Source organism: Phasianus colchicus, chromosome 27 (genome assembly GCF_987193195.1).
Source record: "Phasianus colchicus chromosome 27, bPhaCol1.hap1.1, whole genome shotgun sequence".
NCBI lineage: Eukaryota > Metazoa > Chordata > Aves > Galliformes > Phasianidae > Phasianus > Phasianus colchicus.
Genome location: NC_143462.1, coordinates 5435282 through 5449134, shown reverse-complemented (window position 1 = coordinate 5449134; position 13853 = coordinate 5435282). Strand labels below are relative to the sequence as shown.

The window sequence follows — 13853 nt, the reverse complement described above, 5'->3', positions numbered from 1 at the left end:
GCTATCAAAACCTTACAGCATGGTCTTTGGTCACTTCTTTGGTAAGAAGTCAAGGCATGGGGGATAGACAGTTGACCACTGGCTTTCCTCAGTAAAGGAAAGAACTTCAAGAGTAGCTGTCAGCATTTCTGCACACTTAACCATGAAAAGTCAGGACAGTAAAGCAATTCTTTGCTTTTCTATCACAGGTCTCAGCACGTTTATGACTGACACAGGTCTCTCATAGTTGACCTACCCTGATGTCACAGAGCAGATGTCGCTGAACAACCCAGTGTGAAAGCAAGAATCCTATTAGCCAACCTACTGGAAACTGAAAAGCATGGAGAGGATGTATTTGCCGTTGCCATGAAAATTTCTGTAGCCATTCAGGCATAAGCAAAGACAGCACATATTGAATCCAAATTTTGCATATTCCAGGAATGTGTCTAGAATGTTTTCCATCCTGGGAGCATAGAAAACTCCACCAGTTTGCAGAGTCCAGAAAACACATACTCAGTTACTGTCCCTGGAGTTTTATCTGATAAATAGAGGCAATATGTTCCATGTCAGTGAAATGTATCTGCTTTAAGATGGAACAGAATATAACTTAAAATGAGGGTTACATGAGAAAACAATACAACAAAATAGAGGATTTTGCCGCTAACTAGAACTAAAAATTCAGGAAGGAAAAATGCATTTAATTGAGCAGATTTTGCTCTTATTTGCTATCATTCTTCTTCATAATATGGAATATGTATTTCAGCAACCATAACAAGCAAGGTTTTTTAAAAAATAACATTAACAATGACCCATCTGCTGGATCCTTCTTTCTCTTTCTTCCTCTAAATCCTGTGACAGTCTCATAGCATAGTTATGAACTGGATAAAGGAACATTTCCTTTCTATTTGTTTCCTATCTGCCTTGTGTCATAACTATCCATTAAATCCTTGGAGATTTTGTCTATAGTTCAAGGTTTCTAATACAAGCAAGAGCCTGTCCCTGTTTTTTCATCTGTAAAGAGTACATTCTTCTTCACAGGGGCAAATGAAGTCAAATTGGAATGCTATCTCAAACTTTTTTTTAAGTTGACTTCTATTTAGCCTGGAAGAGGATTCAGTAATTTTAACTCATTAAAACTAGGAGAGAGAAAACTGCTTCACAGAGAAGACTTAAAGCTGACACGTGCAAAAATTCAAAACAGACATGTCAAAATCATCCATGCACTTCGAGGAGACATGATGTCATGGAGGGGGAAAAAAAAAAGCAGCCCTCCATATAAATAGCTCTGATATAATTTGCAACCAAGTAGGGTTGACATGCAATTCTCTGGGGAATGCATGAGAAAATGAAGCATCTGCAAAGGTCATTCCTTTTCCTAGGCCATTTCAATTACACAGACAAACAAGGCCAGAATCAGTGGGTTTTGCTCCAAGTGCCTGACCCACTTGCTTTGGAAGAGCAAATAAATGAATTTCATTTCCTGAACTAAAGAACAGGAAGACATCACAGCTACTTTCAGCTATCTACAGAAGCCTTTACTCTCACTCATTGATTGCTCGTGAGTTTATTGGTTGAGTAAGACTTGGTCCTAATGAGCTATTTCTCCTCAGCTGGGCTTAGGAGAACTTTCTTTGGAAGAGGTGAGAGGAGCCCACGGAAAAAACAAAAGAACAAACTTTTACTGAGTTAATTGCTTTCCATGCACAACTGGAGCAAAGAACAACAGTGCCTCCTCTATTCTGACTCTCTGTTGTGATCTGGAACAAAAGGTGCTGAAGGCAGTTAGGATTAATATAATTGGCCTTTGGATCTGGCCTTAAAGAGATGCATTAACAAGGAAAGTGGTTTGGTAATCTGAAGTCTACACCTATCATCTCAAGGCAAAGCGCTTTCAGAAGGCAATTCTTAGCGCTCTCTAAATATTGAACCCCTGGGTTGTAAATTCCAAAACTGAGGGACACTTTAGAGAATTTGGCTTTAACTTTTTGGCTCCAATTATTTCGTACTGACGGTGCCATAAATGAAGACACTCCTTTGTGGCAGCAAGAGTGGATACCAGTTTAGGCTCCAATAGCTTTGGTGGAGCTACCATATTGTGTCAGGTGAGTGCTTGGCTTGGTCTGAACCAAAGACAGGGGCTGTGGGGTCTATAAGCCATTTTTCCTGTACATTTTTGTTCTTATCTCTGTCTGTCTCACTAATGTTTCATACAATTCATGAATCTGCATTCTCCTCTCCCAAGATCATTTTAAGTGCAGAAAAATGGTGCCTCATGCGCACATGGGAGTGGGTGGGAATCAGAATACGTGGGCCCTTACAAGTAATCTCCATCACGCCAATGTGCACCACGTAATCTTATTACTCCCCAGGGTTACTGTAATGTATATGTATTTCCTCCCCCTCTCTTCCTCCAATTTAGCCATAATTTGCATGTGTTTTTAATATATATATTCTGTATTTTCTCCATCCAGATTTTTGTTTCCAAAACTTTTGGTCAGCTGCACTACAGACTTAGAGCCAAACACATTGCTGGGTTCTTCCATGCTTTCTTCCAGAAAGCAGCTTTAGAGCTAAGACTGGCGTTCAGTGCTTGAATACCAACACCTCGTTTATATGCCAGCCACACCCCTGTAGTTTAAGAAGCTGCAGTACAAAAATAAGCAAGAGGGTGCATATATTCTGAGGAGGCAATTGCTACAGAGGTGCAAAATGGGAGGAGCACGGGAACTGTCCCAGCATGGATATGACTTTCAACTAATATATTGTGTCTTTGCTATACATCCAAAACAAATTAACCAACTTAACTTCTAAGCCAATCTAATAATACGCCTGCAAAAGCCTCTTTAAGACTATTTTGGAAGCTCATTATGTATTTGTCTTACAGATATTTGCATTTACTTGGATTGTGTCTATATGAAAACTATACCTTGTGTTAGCCTCCTGCCTGAAACTGAATGTCACCTTTGGGCACCTAAGGAACCTGCAGCACACACAGTTCTCCTATGAGTGCTCTGATCTCTCCTGGTTACCCCACGTTCAGGAAAGAGGAGAAAGGGGGAAAAAACAGCTACGGAAAGTCAAAAGCCCAAAAGCATCATCAAGGCCAGGATCTGGCACCTCCTGTTTTGCAGATGTGTTCTTCTCAGGAAAAGTGGGGTCATCCTGCTGTGATGTCTTTGTATTTGTCATCATTCTTTCAATGTGTACAGTGCTGGAGATGTAAGCTTTGCAGAATATCTATCTTTGTTGCCTGCAGTTGAATAAACTTCCTTGAAATCTCTTTAAAAGTTAGCACCTGGATCCCATGCTTTTGCATCTCCCTGTGGATGTCAAGGGAAATTTTGCCAACACCAGGCACAGCAAAGGTTTAATTATCATTTTGATCCACTAAGCAACAATTGCATCTACTGTAAAATGAGTGGTAAATTCCAGACTTCATCCCAGAATACTTCTGAGACCAATAAACTTGGATACACTTGGAAACAGCATTTCTTTATGGGTGCATGCCAAGGAGATACTGAGTTCCAGATATATCTCCAGAGAAGTCTATTGACTTCAGTGCCTTTACTCCAGGGTGAAGCTAGCTTGGTGTCTTTCCTGGAGAACTGCTGGACAGTAACAATCCCTATTTAATTAAAACACACGCCAAGGGGAGTTTCAGGGTTTAGAAATGTGCTTGTCACTCAAATTTACTCTCCATAAGAAAAAAGTTGGATTTTTTTCCCTCGATACAGACACGCAATTATCTCTGAGATGTCCCCAGGCTTGAATTCACATCACTGTCTCTGGATCTGTGGTTTGATTATTAGAGGTTATTGCTTGCCTGCTTCTTGTCTGTTGTGCAAGCCAGTTCCTCTGCCCTTAGTTCACTCTGTACTTCTGACATTGTATTCCTTGATGAGCCACTGCCAAACTAGTAAATAAGCAGTGCTGTTCTGCTCTCTTTCTCCCAACCCTGAACCAAGCAGGCCGGGTGCTCCACAGTGGATTTGTCTTCTACATTTTACAGAACTGAAATGCACAGTGAGGTATCTTCACTGCTGGCTTGCTACCAATACTGCTCTGCCATCTGGGACAGATGAAGAGATCTCACACAGCTTCCTGAATTAAAACCTTTCCAGCAAGTAAAGGGATGTGTTTGACACGCACTTAAAGCAGCACAGTTCTGACTGCTGTCCCCATATCATCCCCTTGGAGCAGTCCTGCACTGCCCTCTCAATGCATGTAGTTCCACGCTCCCTCTACTCCATACCCTTCTGCTTTCATTCATGCCTTCTTATCAGCCTCATTGATCTCCTCCAAAAAAAAAAAAAAAAAACTAAACGGTAGCATCACTTACAGCCTCTCCCCTCTGTCACTTCAGTTCTCCACTAAATCCTGGTGTAAACCACACATGGGTACACCTCCCATGCAGATGTGCCAACAAAGGAGTTGGCCTGACTTCGCTGGAAATGGGTCATCTAGTTTAGACAAACAACTCCCAGAAATCTACCCCTCTGCTAATCCTTTGTCCATTTTTAGAACTGGCTTTTTTATTGTTCCAATAAGTCCAGATAAGTATTTTTTCCCTTCTGGTTTTCTACTCAGGGCAGAAGTGCCAAACTACCGTGAAAAGAAGCATTCTACCCCTCGCTTACCCATCCAGAAACAGACCCAGATGATTAAGATTTTTTCCTCCAAGTTTTTCATCCTTGTTCTGTATAGAGAAACATATCTCACACAAAGACCCTTCAGATATGACCAGCTCATTCAGTGCCTGTGGATCTACAGCTTGCAAGGAGGTAAACTATAACATGGTGTAACCTTAGAAAACTGGATAAGAGATTTACAATCAGGAACAATGCTAGTGATCCAGAAACTTGAGTCAGTTTGGATAATCTTAAAAGTTGCATTTGAAACATTATATGCAGCCTGACACCAAAACCAGTCCCCAGTTCTGCTGACAGTAGTTCTTGCTCTGTATTTGGTGTGTAAATGAGACGCAAAGCAAAGGCTGAGATTCACTGAACTGCACACTTCACCCCAATTCCCATTGGAAAAGGCAGCCCTAGGGCATGATCATCAGAGATGTACAGAGATATGATGGGTCCTTGCAGTCAGGTAGCAGGGTCATGAGTGAGAGAAAAGCTTATCTCAAGTCCCCGATTGCCCCTTACCTCCCCTGACCTCCTGTTTTTTCCACATTTTGTCTGCATTTTTCAGATGTCAGCTCTGTATCTAAGCTTTTTAACTCTTGAGAACCTTTTGTTCTGTTCATTTGTTCTATCCAGACAATGTCGACCTGCTGCTTCCCACCCACCATTTCTGCCCTACATTCTACCTTAAGTAAAACTTAACATTTCATCGTACAGAAATGCCATGGAGCTGTCAGCAGGCTGAAAGCAGAGCAGGGTGAGGAGGACTTACCACTGTGCAGCAAAGAGGCCAGAACCACCAGAGGAGAGCCAGCGCCAGCAGCAGGAAGAGAATCAACAGAGCTATAGCCAGGATGGTCCCATCTGACTGGAAGAGAAACACAGAGAGCACGTGAGTACCACCAGCAGAAAACACAGTTTTCCTCCCTCATACATCTAAGTAGGGCACCTTCCCCATCCTTGGTTACTACAAAGAGGCTGAGACATCTTATTCACCTCCTAGAGTTATAGGAAGTTTTGCCTTGGTTCTCCCAAAAATGTACATATTAATGTATGTATTCTTAAAGCATCACCACTCACAACACAATGTTTCCTTACAATTTCAAGCATTCTTCTTCCTCTGTGACTATTTTTGTGACTGTCTACAGCAAACTGATTGAGCTGTAGGAGTCACTGTTAGTTGCAGGGGAGTCGGACTAGATGGCCTTTAAGGATCCCCTCCAACTCAAATGATTCTTTATTCTTTGATTCTATTCTTCCCTTTTGCACAAACTCGAAAGTAATGCCAGAACTCTAATTTAATCCAAACAGAAAGCTCTTAGGAGAGCTGCAGTTTGCATCTATAGGGAGGAAAAAAAAAAAAAAAGACAAAACTCAAACATGAGATGACACTGGCCAGCATGGAGTCAGGCAACAACAACAAAGGCTTTTTAAAGTATGTCAACAGCAAGACGAGGTCTAAACAAAACATTGGACCGATACTTGGTGAAGGAATTCACCTAACAAGATAGGATGAGGAAAACACAGATTTTTGCTTCACTTTTTAGTATTAATGATCGGAGCCTGATGGTCCTTAAGGTCCCTTCCAACCCAAGCCATTCTATGATTCTATGATCTTGAGTTGTCTAGTCATCTGAGTTGGGGGGCCATGATGAGGGGAGAAGTGACTTTCCATTTGTGGTCACCAAATTGTAAGGAAACTGCTCAATGGTCACGAGTCCATGGGGCCCGACAGAATTCATCCCTGAGTACTGAAGGTATTAGCAGATGTTACAGCTAATAACCGCTCTCAACAGTTTACCAAAGAAGGTCTGTGATGAGCTGGATATACCCAGAATTACAAACAGAGCATGAGAGAAGACTCAAAACACTACAGACTTGTTGGTTTAACCTCAGTGCCTGGAAAAAGTTCTGGAGATTATCCTAGTGGATAATGAAAGGCAGTTAAAGAACAAAGCTGTAATAAGCCATTGTCAATGTGGGTTCATCAAGGGAAAGACCTGCCTTAATAATTTGATCTCCCTCTATGATAAGGTCACCTGCTTGGCAGATTAAAGGAAAGCAGTGGATGAAGGTAAGGCAAGGAATGTATTCTGCCTGCATTTCAGTAAAGCCTTTGATACCATCCCTCACGACATCCTTCTGGAGAAATTGCCTGACTGTGAAACAAACTGGTTCACCCTACGCTGGGTGATGAAGAACAGAGCTCAGAGGAACATAGGGAACAGAGCTACATCAAGCAGATGGTCACCAGTGGTATTCTCCAAAGATCAGTTCTAGGGCCAGCCTTGTTCAATGGTTTTATCAATGGTCTGGCTGCAGGACTGGAATACATCCTTAGCACATTTACTGATGGTGCTAAACTGGAGGTTCCGTTCAGTCCCTGCAGGGAAGAGAGGCCTTGCAGAGGGATCTGGATAGACAGACTGGAGCACTGGGCAATCAGCAATGGCCTGAAATCCAGCAAAGGAAAATGCCAGGTGGTGCAGCTGGGATGGCCGTACAATCAATGAACGTACAGACATTACAGTTATGAGGTATACCAGAGAGCTCAGCTATGTAGTTACTACACCAAAGCAGAAAAGATAGGACGCCTACCTGTATCCTGGGCTCACTCAGGAAACTCCAGTGGAGTGGATCTTCAGAAGAGAGATCCTTCCCCACTGGTAGTCAGCTCTTAAATTGGTCTAAGAGAGGTGCAGCCAGGCTCCACCCCTTCCTGCAGCACAGGTGAATTGCTTTCACCTGTGCTCCCAGGGCTGACTCATTGCTCGCCTCAGCTGATCAATCAGAGGTTCAGGCTGTGATTCAGCAGTTCCCATACAGATGGCATAATGCAGACATAGGCACAGCCTGGAGGAGATGAGTGGCTGGAGAGCCTGAGCAGGAAGGGACCTGAGGTTGCTGGTGACAGAAAGGTTCAACGTGAGACAGCAGTGGGCCTTGGCAGCCAGGAGGATGGTCCTTTACATTTTCCCCATCTTAAAAGGCGTTTGCAATTCTTTGATATCTATTAATCCAAACTGCTGCACAAGGCACCTCAATATAGCAGCTGAAACCAAATATGCGTTATTTCTTGTCAATTTAACCCAAACCAGATGTTCTCAGCTCTCTAAGGCATACGCTATACCGTGTCTCCCCACTATCACTGGGCATACAATCAATGAACTCTGAGATAAGCAAGCAGGCATCCCTGACTTAAGCCTGTTTGAGACATTCCTGACGTAAGAGCCAGGCACATAAAAACCCCACCCAAATGTCAGGATCACAATGCCAGGCTAAGGACATTCAAGAGCAGACTGACCTGCAGGATGAGAAAATTGGGTGCCTACTTAAGTCACTCTGATTCAACGGCCAGATGATCTCCCATCATACCAAAATGGCAAGAATAATGGAAAAACAATCAAGGTTAAAACCTTGCCAAATCTTCTTCTAGTGCAGAAGACATTTCTGGACATCTTGGATCAAGACAATCTGATCTTTGACACATGGAAATAAAAAAGCTGTAGTCTGCACAGGAGAATTCACCCAAGACATCTCTGGAAATGGAAACTGGACCCTGACACAAAATAAAACTCATTTGAGAAGACAGAGCTGTACATTCTGGTGTTGTTCTTTTAGACAGATGGCATAAAATAACATCCATCATCCACAAAGTGGAACGTGCTGATGTTAAGCACTTTAGAATATGTGATCCTGACTCTTTGTTGCTATGAAATCATGGAGGAAAGAAGGAAGGCTTTTTATGTCTAATGGTAGCCTGCCTCTTTTGTGCCTATATTGAAATAAATTTTGCCATTAAGAATAATTTAAAAGCAATTTGCAAAAATACAAGGCAAATTAAACTGGTCTTTTAACCGGTTTTTAACAGAATTTGTTTGTACTGGAAAGAGTAGTTTACATTACTCTAACACATCTGGATCTCTGCAAGGCAGCTGATGTGGCCAGCTGGTATTCTGCATCTCTCAGCAGTGAAACAGTCCAGAGGAGCTGAAAGGGTTTCATTTGCCAAAACTTACATTTCTCACTCAGGTAATGCCTCTCACCAAAGGCAGCTCTGCATGACAAGCCTGCAGGAATGAGCCGCCTTCCGATATCAAAACCAGACACGCACAGAAAAATGTGGGTTGGTATTAATTCCTTTTCTTATATTTGAACAAAGATGAAAATAGTCTGGACAGGCCAGAACAATGTATACATACATAATAAAACCTACCATAGTTGCCAAAGTGACCCAAACATTGCTTTTGCTTTGTTTTACCTTTATATTGTCAGTTTCCCCTATAATTTAGTTATCATTCTATGTAGCATCCATAGTTTCACAGAGCCTGAACTTTGCTTAGATGGAAAGTGCCACTACCCAAGCAGAATAATAAACAAGAAGGAAAATACGCCTGCTAGAGCAGTTTGCAAAAGTTCCACTGACATTTTTGAGCCTTTCTCCCTGCCTTAAAGCTGGTTAAAACAGGCTGGTGAAGACTTCTGAAGTATCTGTTTCCATTCCATTATTTTTAAATGAAAATTTGGAAGAGTGACAAAATAATTCAGTGAGCTGTGTTTGACACACATATTGAATAAAGGCTGTCAACTCAGACGATGAAAATAGCTTTCATTTTAAATACAAACAATTTTAACACTTAACTATTGGAATTCCTGTAAAGTATCTACAAAAATGAAGCATGGTAGCCCCTAAGTATACAGCTATCTGAAATCAGTGCTACTTTCCCACTGGGATTAATTTTGACTGCTATACTGAGATAAAACTGTACTGCCTGTGCCTATGGCAGGATCAATAACCTACAACTCCACCACATGTGAAAAATTGAGCTAAGGTACTGTTACCACTTTTGCCAACTGTAAACTAAACACAAAACATTAACAACTTGCTTCCAGACAGCTGCTGAAGACCTAGATGATGGTTGGAGCCAGTGTTTTAAATGCCTTACTATTATATCAAGAAACACTCTACATGAAAGTGACGAAGATGTTTAAATGACATTTTGACATGCTGCACATTTGACATGTGAAACCTTGGCCATGTAGACTTCAAAACAAATGAGCTGGTAGAGAAAGCAAGGCATTGGTGCCTTGAAGCTGTCTTTTCTGTTACAAAGAATCCAACAAGTCCAAGAAAATGCTGTAAGTGTTGCTGGCAATTGAAGACCAATGGACAACTACCTCTGGATGATACTGCACAATATAAGGATATCAAGAAATATGAAATGTGAGATTTGAGGCATTTCCTCAGACATGGATGTGCACATATGTGTGTATATATATATATTTTTTTTTTCTTTTACTCAGAAATTAGTGTTGGGCTTTGAGGAGCCAAACTGTGTCTGGGGGGAATTCTTTTGTCACGAGAAAGGAAGCTGGCCCACGTCTTGGTCTGCAGGTATCCCAACCGGTGAGGGATGGCAACATCTGACCCAGAACATGGCACAGGCTATTTCCTTAAGTCTACCCACAAAAATTCAGCTATGAGCTGTCCTCCAAAGCAAGACATTCCTCTGGGGCACACACAAACCCAGGGAAGATTGTATCTAAGAGAAAAAGGTCATGATTACGTGCATGCACATTCCTTCAAGAGTCAGCAAACAGGGATGATGGCTGCAGGGAAATGACTCATCTTCACCTCTCCTGTTGCCTACCAGTGTTGCTGCCCAAGATCAAGTTCCTAAAATTTTGCTTCAGGAAGCAGGAACGCAGTCACGCAGACAGACAAAGCTAAGACAGAATCAGTGACTCTGAGACCCTCTTTCATCTCAGGCATCCAGGGTGCTTCTAAGAGAAACACATAAATCTCTTCATTGACTTTTCAACTACTTAGGCCTGAGGATTTCAAACAAAGAAAGCTACTATGCATCAGATGGGAATTTGTTTTTGTTTGAATCCTAATTATTTTTGTTTAAGATTTTATTTCACAGTTTCTCACTTTACTGCACTAGCATCTGCAGCATACAGTAGATATTCCAGAATTGGAACACAGATTAACAACATCAAAGTGTACTCCTGAAAGCTTTGACTACTGATGTACAGGAGTGATGAATGAAGTACTAGGTGCATCTAACAAATGTGCTCATGTACTGTTGCTGATGAATTAATGCACCATTGATTCATAGGGAGAGGGCAGCAGTTAGCATGCATGCTCATTACCACAACACTAAATGGATTTAACTTGAAGCATGTGTTTAAATGTGCTGACTCCATGGTGTGCCTAAGAAGGATGGACTTCTGTTGAATACATGCATCAAGCACTTGGCTTCTGTAGACTGTGAAGTTATTAAAAGGAGTTTGTTCTAATTCCTACTGACCTCATCAGAAAGTAGGATCACAGACGTGATGTTCCTTTACCAGCTAACTGCTCCGGGATCATTGATCCCATGCTGTGCAGCAGAGCATCTTGGAGCCTTTCCAGCCATTCTCACACTGGGCAGGCTGGAAAGCTGGCAACGTTACTGCTCCTGTGCTGAGAATGCAGTGTGAGACCTGTTCTGCTACCTGGGAGCAACAGTGCAGCGTTAGGCAGCGACCCCACCAAGGCTGCCTTCAGAGTGGCTTACAGTAACTTAAACGCTTATTACTTCTAAATCCCAGGAGATGTGCACATCTCTATCCCAATCCTGCATCCTATACATTAAAATCTACAATCTTTTTATTTTTTCTCCATGGGAAGAGCAGTAAAACACTGAAAGCATGTCAAGGGTGATAACAGGAAAAGAGCCAAGTGCTGCTAACAGGCTTTACAGCAACCTTGACTACAGTTTTTGTCCAAATTCGGACAGAGATTTTTTCACGGGATAGAAAGGAGAAACAAGTCTAACAGAGGAGGGGGAGGACAAAAGATGACCCTGGCCTTTGCCCATCAGATTCAGGCAGCTTTTATTGAAAAGGGAACATTCACTATTTCTATCTAGAATACAATCGTAGAACCTGACTCTCTTGGGAATCACTGCAACAGAAATGGATGCTTCTCATCACACACATGTAGGGACTTCATTATTATTATTATTTCTAGTACTATAATCTGGTCTAATTTCTAAAAGGAAATGGACTCTCACTGAATGCACTACTCTGTAATGCTAACGTCTTTGATCATGGTCTGTGTGCAGTTGCATGGGTGGGAGCCAAGCTTAGGAGGAGATGTGAGCAAGAAACACCTGTTCTGGGTCAGCCAGTCTATGTATTTTCAGATCTACTTTTCTAAGTTTACTGTGCTGTGAAATGAGAGGTTCTTTGGCAATGATCTATTTTCCTCCTTTCCTTTCACAGCTGAAAGAAGATGAGAGCCCATTTATGAAAGATTCTTCCAGCATCCTTGGTTATTTGCTTTACAGCACAATATAAACACCAGTGAAGCCTCACTTTACCACATGCTTTACAAATCCAGAGCAAAAGACAGCCCTTGTCCTGAAGAGTTCACACATGGAGAGGAGGAGTAATTATTGCTCCCTCTGCTACAAGGGAAGATCTTTGGTCAGAGAAAACATTTCTTTAATCCCCAATTGCAGTGTTTATACTTAGGAAAACACACTCAATTTTTCCTTCAGAAGAAATACCCAAAAGTTTCCAGATAAACAGAAGTATTAGCAAGACTGCTGGAAGATTGATAGGGCAGAACTAAGGGTAAAAATCAAGATTTCCTAGTCTTGCGATGTAAGGCATTGCATCTGGGAGCTGGCATTATATACAGTATGGCTGGGTGTGACAGGTGAGTTTCTCCTCCGTTCAACCAAATACCCTTCATATGATGGGCATCTACCCAGTTGGAGGCAGATTTTGACTGAGGAGCTCCTATTCTGAAAAAGCCCTCTCTTGTCCCTCGACACTCGGAGCTAAAAAGCAAAGTCTTCGAGGTGAACCCTAAGCAGTTATTTTGATTTCCATTTGTGCCTGAAGGCAGCCCTCAATAGAAGAGTGCTAAATTCATTTTGGGAGGCAAATAGTAACTGGAATAATAGACAAAATTCTGTGGAATTACATTTTGTCATAACAACAGCCATTTATGGCTCTGTTTGGGTTTACTTCTTTGCAAGGCAGGAAAGGAAGGAAAACAGCATGCTACAGCTCTGGAATGCCTTGCCTCTGCGTCTGAGGTTTGTAGCACTTAAGCAACTTCATAAAAAAAGGAAAAATACATGAAATCTAAGCAGCACCTTCTTCAGGTAACAGTCTTATATACCCCTCCCTGAGGGTTAACCAGTGATGTTCCTCATGGGCTGCCACAGGCAGACTGCCATGAGTTCAGCAAGGTTAAGCAAACACAGCATGGCCTGAACCCACACAACAAGATATATGAGAGAAGTTTCCTGCTGAAATTTCATTTAAATTGGAATCACATTCGATAGCCTGGAAGGAAAGGATGACATCTAAAGGGGCCTGGACAAGTTTGAGAATGGGCCCAGAAGAAATTAATGAGGTTCAACAGCACCAAGGGCAAAGTTTGCACTTGGGTGAGGGCAAAGCCAGATATGAGTAGAGATGGGAGAAGAACTTGAGAGAAGCCCTATGGAGAAAGGCTTTTCCAAATGTCCAATCTGTGATTCCTCCTCCACTCCCAAAGTATCGGTCTCTTTTGGAAGTCCTGTTTTCCAAATGTTAGGAGCATGCTCTTTTAAAATGCCTATCTCACTTCAGGGTGTTATAAAACAGCCCATGCAACAATATTAGAGTGAAACAATTTCTGCAGATTTAAATCTTAGGGTGACCTGAGAGGTAAAACCATTCATTGCCTACTATATTTGCAGCACAAAACAACTAAGAGTAATTTATTTTAGAAACAGACCCGAAAACATGTGCCCTGGAGTTCCCACAGAGCAATACCTCAACTAATAATGCACAGGTCAAGGACCTAGGAAAAGGCTCATTAAATTTGCTCTGCAGTTTCATAAAGCCTCTATTGATACAATAGCAAATGCACTTTAATTGCCTGCAGACTCAGGAACAGTGATAACTAGCAGAGCCCTAACTGTGCAGCCCAGAACAAAGTCACAATTGAGAAAACCCTGTGTTAGCACTGCATCACATTCCTTCTGAATAAAAAACTCCTCACTGCAGGGAGTCATCAGATTTTACTACAGGCCTGCAGTGCTTTCTTGAATTTCTGACCTTCTCGTTCTCCATATTTAAGACAAAATCCATCCACTATTGTTGAACTAAATGTACAAATTCCTCCAGCCTCCTTCAGACAGCCACAGGAAAACAAGAAAAAAATGGGATACAAAGATAGAGAAATGTGTG

The 13853-nt window shown here is 41.9% G+C and overlaps 1 protein-coding gene across 1 annotated transcript in view; it reads right to left on the bottom strand.

Moving 5' to 3' along the window:
* Positions 1 to 13853, bottom strand: part of ANTXR1 (ANTXR cell adhesion molecule 1) — an 89057-nt gene that overhangs the window by 35874 nt on the left and 39330 nt on the right. Inside the window, exon 13 of the mRNA XM_031607990.2 lies at positions 5386 to 5481. Coding sequence (XP_031463850.2) covers positions 5386 to 5481 — 96 coding nt within the window. The remainder of the gene's footprint in view (positions 1 to 5385; positions 5482 to 13853) is intronic.